This window comes from Phaseolus vulgaris, chromosome 8 (genome assembly GCF_051622355.1).
Source record: "Phaseolus vulgaris cultivar YP4 chromosome 8, ASM5162235v1, whole genome shotgun sequence".
Taxonomy (NCBI): Eukaryota; Viridiplantae; Streptophyta; class Magnoliopsida; order Fabales; family Fabaceae; genus Phaseolus; species Phaseolus vulgaris.
The window spans coordinates 57,274,772-57,285,984 of record NC_143505.1 but is presented as its reverse complement, the minus strand read 5'-3'; the positions used below and the strand labels follow the sequence as shown (position 1 = coordinate 57,285,984).

Below are 11,213 nucleotides of genomic sequence, written 5' to 3'. Positions count from 1 at the left end.
TACACAGTTAAAAAAATTTCTTTATCTTTTTAAAACATATTTTAGAAAAAAAATATTCAATACATTACACAGTTAAAAATATTATCTTCTGAATGAATATTTAAAAAAAGGATTAATATAAAGAAGTATAGTTATATTATGAAACTCCAATTTCTATTGGAGTGTATAGTTTTTTCTTTTAAAAATTCAATCAAATTAATTTTTCTCCTTGAAAATTGATTGTGCAAAACGTGGACCATGAAGCCATCGAATGTAGTGGCTATAAAAGGTGAGACAGAGTGTGTATTCACATCCTTTCTTCAAGATAGATGAACATGTGCGGTCGACTTAAGTTGTGTATGTCTCTCATCTATTCCTATCTTTATTACATAATTCATTTATAGCTCTTTTTCCTAATAATTTTCTATTGCTTCTGTTCTCTGGTTCTATATTTATAACAATGCTCTAATTCTATTATTTCATTTATATCTCAATTTAAAAACTAAAAACTCACTTTGTTGTAGATCCCATATTGATTAGAGATGAGAAAATAAGTGGGTGTAAAAGCTCACTTCATGAACTAATTTTATGAAGTTAAGTTAGACTTAAAGTTCACCTCATAATACAATGAATTATAAATCATCATAAACCAAACTTTATCAAATTGTATTTGATTTTTTTTTTCAAACCATCTAATTAATTTCAGTCAGTGCTTTGACTTGAAAAACCACTTAAAACAGTAGAATGTATCATACTTTTTTATATTTATTATTTATTCCGTATTTAAATTAATTAATACAAAGTTATTTAACTTTTCAGCATACATGCTGCCTTGAAGACCCCATTTAGTAATAATTTAAAACCATAGTGAAAAGTTAATCTCATTTAAAATTTAAATTAAATGACAAAATTTACAGTAGTTTAAAATTTTATGTGTAAAATGCCTTTTATATTAGAATAATATTTTTTTTTATTTGTTGTGCTCGTGACATGTTAAGATGTTGTGTTTTTTGTAAAGAGGATAAAAATAAAGGTTCTTTACTTTTAGAGATTAATTAATGTTTAGTGAACTGATTATATTTGTTTGTATTTTATAATTTGATGTAATGATATATCCTGGTTGTTGCCAATGACGGATCTCATTAGTTATTTTTGGGTAAGAATTTGTAGGTAGTTTTTCTTGGAAGTTTGGGATAGACTCGAGAGTGAGATCCTATATTCTTCTTATTTTCTGTATAAAAGTTGAGTCATTCCTTAGGTGATTTATATTTATTTATCATTTATATAAAAAAATGTATAAAATATATGAAAAAATAAATTTTCAAGAAAATAATATATTAAACACATTCACCAACCTATCCAATTCAACTCAACTTCAACCACTAGAATTGATAAAATAACAGTTATCTAAAAATAAATAAAAAATCACAAAACCAACTTTTTAGTACATTGTATAACTTCTCAATCCACTTTGTTATACCTTACTAATATATATTAAAATAAATTTGTTGTGCTTAATCTACTTTGTTACTGTTTTCATTCTCAATTTATACTTCTATTTACAATTTCCAATATCAAATTTTAGGGTATGAGCAATGCGATATGTGTTTCAAATATATACTTAACATAATAAATTAATTTACTTACAGGTTGAAAGATCTTGAAAACACACATTCATCATTTAATCAAGATTACTGTCAGCGAAAAATGAAGGCTTTAATATTGTCGCATCTTCTTCAAATTCTTACATGCATTCTGCTATTGACTCCCTCATTTTCTAAAGATGATCGGAAAGTAAATAATACATATTCAATATTGTTTAACCTGAACAAATAAATATACTTTTGCAAACATATATTTCTAAGTATCTCTTTTGTACAATACTTTGTACTTATATTTTTTTTCCTCAAATAATTTTCACATTCTTTTTATTTGTGAGAAGTTATATCTTTTCATATATTACTCTTAGCTTTTATTTTTTATGATTTTTTAAAATAATTCTAATAATGCATATTTTTTTAAAGAAAATATTGGATTACTTTCAAGTAAAAAAGAGTTTGGATTATATTCAAAATGAACAAATTAACCTAAAAATGATTTTATGCATCATAATATTTTCAATGTTTAAGCATCGACGTGAAATTCACCTAGCGGGACTATTATTTTAATTGTTTTATTTTTTTAATTTATCTTGTTCATACTACAGCTTTACATAGTCTACATGGGAGAATATCCAAAGGACATGGAAATCACAGATTCATTTCACACCAGTATGGTTCAAAGTGTTCTGGGCAGGTTGATAACCCTTAATTGTTTCTACAGAACTCACTTTAACAGATTTTCACTCACAATTGAGGCTTAGTTTAACATTGTCTAAAAAGAGAACAATTCTTTTATTTTAAACCTATTATCAATCAAGAATATGAACTTTTTTAACTAATTAAAATTCCATATGATATATATATCCATCCAGCAAATTTGCATCAGATACTTTGCTGCACCGCTACAAGACTTTCAATGGATTTGTGGCGAGTCTAACCAAAGAAGAATCAGAAAGAATGAAAGGTAAGTTTTTTTTTTCAAAAAAAGAACTAAAATATATTAATAAACAGAGTACTTCAAATATTCCAATTACAGATATGTGTCTATTAGCTCAGACCACATTTTCATCAGCTTTTTGCTTTATTCATAAATATATTTTTGGTTTTGGTTCCTGTCATATTCCTACATTAATATGATTGTCATTCTCTGTGCAACTCTAATTATGATTTGTGAAAATTTGGAATTGTTGGACAGGAATGGATGGTGTGGTGTCTGTTATTCCAGAAAGAGTCTACAGTGTCCAAACATCAAGGTCCTGGGACTTCCTTAACTTCCCTGAAAATGTCCCAAGAACAAATGTAGAAAGTAACACAATTGTTGGAGTAATCGATAGTGGAATTTGGGCTAATTCCGGTAGCTTTACTGATGGAGGCTTTGGTCCACCACCACAGAAATGGAAGGGAAAATGCGATAACTTCACTTGCAATTAGTAAGTAATGTTTCTTATAACATGCTATAACACACATACATAAACAACATGTTCGGTTTCAAATTTTAAACTCACATTTTAAATATTTTCATGCCAATAGTAAATCAACTTGGATCCAAACACATAGACCTAAACTTAAGTAATAAAATTTTCAAAGTAATAATTATTAAAAGATATAAGTAACCATTAAATTACTTATATATGAATGCTTGCTTTATGAATTGTTTGTAGCAAAGTAATTGGGGCAAGATATTTTCGTATTGGGGGTCAGTTCGAGCCAGAGGACATCATAAATCCAACTGATACTTCTGGTCACGGGTCTCACTGTGCATCCACTGCAGCTGGAAACCGTGTTCCCAATGCAAATCTGTTTGGGCTTGGGTCAGGAATAGCAAGAGGAGGAGTTCCATCAGCACGCATTGCTGTGTATAAAGTTTGTTGGACATCGGGTTGTATGAATACTGACATTCTTGCAGGATATGATGCAGCCATTGCGGATGGTGTTGATATTATTTCTATTTCAGTGGGACCAACAAAGGTCCAACACCTGGAATATTTTGATGATGAATCTGCAATAGGAGCTTACCATGCAATGAAGAGTGGCATATTAACTTCTAAAACAGCAGACAATTTGGGTCCAAATCGTTACACAATGGTGAATCTTGCACCCTGGTTCCTTTCTGTGGCTGCCAGCACTATAGACAGAAAGTTTTTCACTGATCTCAAACTGGGTAATGGCCAGATCATCCAGGTAATTATCTCTTTAAATTCTTTTACTTATTTTTTAAAATATTAAAAAAGTAACAAAAGATTTCTCTCAATATATGCAGGGAGTTTCAGTGAATACATTTATTCCTACACAGAGTAATGGTTACCCTTTAATTTTTGGAGGAGATGTACCAGCTCCTGGATTTAATAGTTCCGAATCCAGGTACCAACATTTACCAATATCTCTTTTTAATTGCTTTTATTACTTTCTTTATTTATTTATAAATTTTTATATAGTTTCTCTATTTTAAAGGGTTCAACTTCATGTCTTAATTATCTTTAAATATTCAATGTGTCTTTTCCATCTAATCAAGTTGACACAGTTAAAGAAGCAATATTGAATTAATGATTAACACTTTCTAACGATTAAAAATTTTAATTTTACAAAATAGTGAAGATTTTTTTTAAACATTTATCACTATAATAATATTATAATTTATTTAAAAAAATAAAAATTACACATTGTAGAAAAGGTCACTATAATAAATTGTAATTAGTTTTAAAAAATTCAAGTTTTGATTTTTAAATATAATAAAATTGTAAACCTTTAATAATTCTTTAAATATGATATTAGTATAAATTTAAAAATTATTTATTAATAATAAAATTTATTTTATATATTAATAATTTGTTTAATTTTTAAATAATAATTAATTTAATTAATATAGTGACTAATTATTTTTTTAAAAAAATTAGTTTTTACTTAATTATTTTGTTTTAGTATCTGAAGGGAATTGAATATTTTAAATAATTAAAGGAATTAGCAAAGTAATTTAGCCTTATTATTTGGTAATTTGTTTCAAATCTTTCTATTACAATTCAAAACTCCATTCTAACATTACCATTGCTTAGTATGTGCATTGATAATTCTTTAAATGGAGCTTTGGTGAGAGGGAAAATTGTTTTATGTGATGGCTATTATCCTTCCGAACGTGTGGGATTTGCTTCTGGGGCTGCTGGTGTCATATTCAGCAGTACATTGCCTTTAGTTGCCGCATATGTATTTGCATTGCCAGCAATGCACATTAGCGCAAATGATGGACAATCCGTATATAATTATTTAAAGTCAACAAGGTACGAAAATTTTTATCAACACATAAAGATCATACATAAGTGCTATAAAATTTTGCTCAATTAGTCTTGAATTAACTAATTTATATGTCATGTCACCAATTTGTAGTAATCCAGCAGCTATCATATCCAAGAGTTACGAAGGAATAGACTCAGCAGCCCCTTACATTGCTCCTTTCTCATCAAGAGGTCCCAATAGGATCACTCCAAACATTCTTAAGGTAACTTCATGGTACAATATACAATCAATCCAACCAATTCAAGCTCATTTGCTTATATATAAGTTATTTCTTGATGGTGTAGCCTGATATAGCAGCTCCAGGAGTTGACATTCTGGCTGCATGGTCTCCAATTTCTCCTATTTCTTCAGTTAAAGGAGATAGGAGAACATCGTATACGAATATAATATCTGGAACTTCAATGGCATGCCCTCATGTTACTGCAACAGCTGTTTATGTCAAATCATTTCATCCCAGCTGGTCTCCTGCTGTACTTAAATCCGCATTGATGACAACTGGTAATGGCCTCCTTGTCATCCGTGCATGCTAAACTCATTTTATTCCCTTTTCTTATCTCACAATTCAAGAACCCTTCATGGTTAATTTAAAAAGGCTAGTTCTTTCTTTTCTTTCCTCACCTGGGTTATTGTTGGGGTTTTTAATTTGAATACACACGTATGATTTCATTTACACATATATAGATATGGAACTTTTATTTTTGTTGTGAGATCATGAGTAACTCATATCCTTAAATATGATAACCTAAAACCTTATGCATTATCACCCTAAAGTACATTTATGTTGGAAAAAACTAGATTAAGTTCAATTATTTTATGGTATATCTTAATGGCCAAGTATATATATGTTTACGACCAAATTTGTTGGATTATCATTTACAGCTACCCCTCTGAATCCTGCACTTAATTCGGATGCTGAATTTGCTTACGGTGCGGGGCAAATCAATCCTTTGAAGGCAGTAAATCCTGGACTAGTTTATGATCTTGGTCCGAATGATTATATTAATTTTCTGTGTGGACAAGGTTATAGTACAGTATTGTTGCGAAGAATTACGGGAGATAAGAATACTTGTACATCAGCAAATAGAGGATCTGTTTTCAACCTTAACCTCCCATCATTTGCTCTAGCAACCGCTCGCTCAAGTTACAACGATGTCACTTACGGTAGAACTGTCACTAATGTTGGATCAGCTAGATCCACATATAGGGCAATAATATCTGGATATCCATCTTCTTTAAACATCCAAGTAGTGCCAAATGTTTTGACCTTCACATCTGTGGGTCAGAGCCTGTCCTTCACCGTTAGGATTCAAGGAACCATTAATGCAAACTTGGATTCTTTTTCTTTGACTTGGGATGATGGCACTCATCAGGTAAGGAGCCCCATTGTCGTTTATGTTCCATAAATTTTCTGTTACCAACGTGAATGACAATGATTGTGTAATTTGTTGCTTGTTTCTCTTTTTTTTTCTTCCTGTTGAAGTTTAGTGAATAAGTATTCTGGGTGTGTTGTAAACCACAGAATTTATGATAAAGTGCTATGTAAGTCAGGAATAAAATCAAGATAATAATTACTTTTATCCAAAGTATTTTTTACTGCTCCTTTAGATGTTGTTATATTATATGAATACATTCATTATCATTGGTTACTGAAATGAGACGACATTGTGAAAATGATATTTTAAACCATCATTTCACACTTAAGTAAATTAGTATTTTATTATAATATAATATTTTATTTTAAAAAGCGGTTCTATAATTTTCTTAGTAATATAAATGTCACTATATTGTAGACATCCATGATCCTTCTTCACATAACGAAAACTAGTAATAACCAAATAATAAACTTTAAAAAAATATTTATATTGTAATTTAATTAAATTAAAGAAGAAAGGAGGTTGATGAGATGTATATGATTTCTTGAGTATCTTCGAACTTCAAATGGTTACTATAATGACAACTTAAAGAAGATTTTACTGTTGTTTGTTGTTGTAAGGTGAAATTTGTACTTATTCATATATATATATATATATATATTAATTTGTTCTTATTTCTAATTATTGTGAAATCTTTAATATATTCCGTCGCATAAAAGATTGAGCATTTCAAACGCAGTTCTACATATCTCATTAGAATAAAGTTTCTTTAGAATAAAGTCTGATGTCATCTTAAAAAGTTTATTAATGTCTAGTTCAACATCACAAAATTGACTTATAAAATGAAGTTTACATTCACTACTCATGTAATATAATTTGGCGTTTGAATCTCTAACCATTAATCTTGAGTAAAACTCAATCAAATTTCCTATTACAATCACTAAATAATATGCTAACTTAAAGACCTTAATGTTGGAGTTGTCACACTTGAAAAGAACTTAAGACACTCAAATATCCATCCACTACCTTTGAACTCTTCTTGTAAATCTTACTTCTCTAAACTATGTTTCTAATTTTATTCTTTTGATTTATTACTAATAATGATCATTATTACAAGGATATATTTGAAAATAATTATAAAGAAAAGAAGTTCATTCAAAGAATTTTGAATGAGTAGGTGAAATTCAAGAAATTGATAAATTTTAAGTATTAAAGTGATTTATTAATTAACCTTTATTTTAAAAAATGAATTAATAAAAAGGTTGTTAGGGTGTGGAAGTCTATGAACTAATGAAGTAAGTCTAAGTCTTTTTTTTTTCAATTTTAAGTAATTTAATATTGATTGACATTTGAATAAGAAAAAAAAAACCTTATTTCAATACATCAGTAAATAAAAAACTGTTGGTGTAATTTATTATAAGATCATAGTTTTCATTTATAAGAATTCTTTGTTTATTGTTGATTCTATAATAGTATTTTGTTTCCTTTGTTTTGTTTCATTGTTTGAATTGTTTGTCAATAACCTCTATGTAATACAAGTAGAGAAATTAGTGATGTACAAAGGAAACAAATAGGAAGAATGGAATGTAAAACAAAAATTCATTTTGATAGGACTAACTTGAATATAGATCAATAAATAGCAGACAAATTTCAATTGATAATTAGGTAATCAAATTTTTTATACTTTTTATCACACTATATTTTGTATGTTCATTGTATATTTGATGACAACAATATCATTCTTCTTGCATATTGCTCTACACTTGTTTTGCTTTGGGAGCTTAATGGGAAGGAGAATATTTGATATATTGTTTGTTTTTTTATCAAGAAAAAAAATAAATATAGACCACTTCAGGAGTGGTCAGACTCTTATACATTTTTAACATTTGTCATTCAACCCATCTAACAGAGACAAACTCCCCTCACAAACCGCAAAGCATACACCTGACCAACTTATAAAAAATCATTTATTTTTAATTGATTGCATACAAATCAAGGAGTCGAGACACCAATATGAAAATGAGAAGCAAGCTGAAGAGACTTTAAAAGTTATCCAAAATCAAACGTTCAGTTGAGCTAAGGACAAGATATCAATAGTGATAAATTGCTTGTTACCAGCAAACCTCCATAGTAGATATATTGGTTGTTAGTATCTTCAAATGTCTTATGAAAGTAATAGAATTTTTATCTTATATTTAAGAATAAAGTTGTTGTTTTATGAGAGGGACAAGTAAATCATTTATAGGCTTGTGGCCGCTCTTTCTATCGCAAACCAATTATAGGCTTCATTTTGATTACAATAACATAGACATGAAATTATTTTTGGTGCATATGTTCCAGTCATATGAGAAGTCACAACTGATTATTCAACACTGAAATGCCTAATTTCGTGATAAATAAGGTAAGTTGAAAGTAAAGAAGAATTTGGTAATCTAACACATGCATAACTGAAGTATCCAAAATATTTCTGAAGTATCTCTTAATTTAATTTATTCATTGTTAATAAAAAAATAAAAAATATATGCATAAGTATTAGATTATAAGTATTAGATTGTGATGAAAACATTTGATTTTCACTTAGAAAGAAGAATTTGGGTAAAAAATAAATTGAGGACCGCAAAACTGATAATTATGTTGTTTTGGTATCTTTTGTTGAAAGAGTTGTGGCAATTTTTTGTTAACAACAATAATAAGTAGGTTACAATATTATAGAACAGTGATTAGAAAATAGTAACATTTGTACATTTTTTTATTAAACAATTTAATAAAATTTGTTAAAATATTACAAAATATTACATTTTTTTTAATAATATTTTTATAATGTTATCTTTATTGAAAACAAATATTACTAAACACTTTTAATAACAATTTTAAAGAAAGGTGACATTTTTATTAAAACAGGTTATTAAAAAATTTAGTAACATTTTTTCTGAAAGAACCAAACCAATTATCAAGTTGTTGAGAAAAGCGAAGGCCTTTAAATGGAATGAATATCGTGAACAATTTTTTTCAATGTTACAGAAAGTGTTGGCGGCGCCACCCATTCTCGCAAAACCAGTTTTATGTAAGCTAATCATAGTTTACTCGAAAACTTCATCCAAAGTAATTGGAGCAACCTTAATCCAAGAGTTTTCATAACAGAAGCCGATATACTTCGTAACCGAACACTGTGCAGAAACAAGGTATCCATTAATCTCGCTCTAATATACACTGCAAGGTGAATTCGATCATATTTTCAAAATCATCAAGTTATAGTCAGAACCAATTGTTCAATTTTAAAATTTCTACGCAAGCCAGAGTTTTCACGAAGGATGGTAGCATGGTTAATAAAACTTTCATAAGAATCAACCTCATGACTATGGCACACATTGACGATGGCCCAACAAAGTCTAAATGAAATTACTTCTTCAGTAGCTTTTTCAGAGAATAAACACTTGCGATAGCATAAAATCCTGAAGAGCCGAAAACCATCAAAATCTCGAGAACAGAAATGAATAAAAGAGAACGATGAACAAAAAAGTAAAAAGAGGACAAATGATATGAAAATGAATCTCTTCCTTTTTGTTATTGAAATCAAAACAAATGATCCGAATATATACAAGGAGTACAAGTTTAACTAAGAAGAGAAATAATCAATAATTAAATAATATTAGAATCATAACACACAAAGACAAAATAAAAATGTTATTTACCTCTATAAAAAAACAACTAATAATTAAAAAGATATTCAATTATTAAAAATATACCCAAACTGTATAAAGAAACAACTGATAATTATAAAAGAGAGTTATTAAAGGATTATTCAATTCTTCAATAACTCTAGTATTCGTATTATTTAATAGTAATATTGACACAAACTCCAATTTTCTTCCTCCCTTTTGTTGCCTCCTCAGCTTCAAATTAGAAGTTTGTTCATTCGACGATAAACTACTAGAACTCACAACCCTTTGATTAGCTTCATTCTCTGCAAAAAAAGCACTCACAGATGAACTCGAATGAACATTGTTATTGACAGCTTCAACCACTCTCCTGGCAGGCTCTCAATCACTCTTGCTATGAAAATCCTGAATCCCCTTCAAACACGGAAAACAGAGCTAAATGTAACCAAACCCAATCACCAACATTAAACACAATGTGTCGTCGACCTTTATTACGGTTGGCCGCATATTTCAGATTCTGCTGTTTAACATCAATTTGTTGTTTAACATGAGAATGAAAAGATTTAATAAACTCAGAGGAGTCCGTGGACTAAAACCATAAACCACCTGAAAAGGAGACAAATTAGTAGTACTATTCAGAACCCTATTATAGGTAAACTCGATATGAGAAAGCAGTTCATCCCAAGTGGTTTTGTGATCATGAAGAAGGCAACGTAACAATGTGGATGGCATGTGGTAGAAAAAGCTAATTTGGTTCCCAATTTGGACCACAAAATTTTCCAAAAATGACTAAGAAACTTAACATCACAATCAGAAACTAAAGTGGCAGGTAAACCATGTAAGTGTATAATCTCACGAAAAAAATGTTTAGCAATATAAGTAACATCATCCACCTTATGAAAAAGAATAAAATGTATCATTTTGCTGAAACAATCAACCACCACAAAAATAGAATCAAATCCACGAGGTGTGAGAGGTAAACCAAGAATGAAATCCATACTAATGTCTGTCCAGGGTGTATGAGCAACAGGTAAAGGCATATAAAGACCATGAGGCTGAAGTTTAGATTTAGCCTGAAGGAAAGAAATGCACTTAGCACAATGTTTCTGCACATCTCCTCGCATATGAGGCCAACAAAATTTTTGTTTTAAGATGTCAAAAGTCTTATGAATTCCATGATGGTCCATCAATCCACCTTGATGACTTTCAGTGATAAGTAAGGAACGAATAGAACCACTGGGAATACAGAGAAGTCCTTTAAAGAAAAGATAACCACCAGACAAATAAAATCCATCAAACGGTTTCTGAAGACA

The 11,213-nt window shown here is 29.3% G+C and overlaps 1 protein-coding gene across 3 annotated transcripts; it reads left to right on the top strand.

Annotated features, from left to right (window-relative positions):
* The first annotated feature begins 236 nt into the window (after positions 1-236).
* Positions 237-6,445, top strand: LOC137824014 (cucumisin). 3 transcript variants are annotated; one of them, XM_068629429.2, is made up of 11 exons: positions 237-336; positions 1,629-1,773; positions 2,186-2,274; positions 2,453-2,544; positions 2,776-3,010; positions 3,242-3,761; positions 3,841-3,941; positions 4,631-4,852; positions 4,959-5,070; positions 5,153-5,366; positions 5,748-6,445. In XM_068629429.2, exons 2-11 carry the CDS (start codon positions 1,687-1,689, stop codon positions 6,269-6,271), a joined length of 2,196 nt encoding a protein of 731 aa, XP_068485530.1. In that variant the 5' UTR covers positions 237-336; positions 1,629-1,686; the 3' UTR covers positions 6,272-6,445. The 3 variants fall into 3 exon arrangements, with proteins under 3 accessions (XP_068485530.1, XP_068485531.1, XP_068485532.1); XM_068629430.2 differs by lacking the exon at positions 1,629-1,773 and having other exon boundaries at positions 280-336; XM_068629431.2 differs by lacking the exons at positions 1,629-1,773; positions 2,186-2,274 and having other exon boundaries at positions 286-336.
* Positions 6,446-11,213: the final 4,768 nt, after the last annotated feature.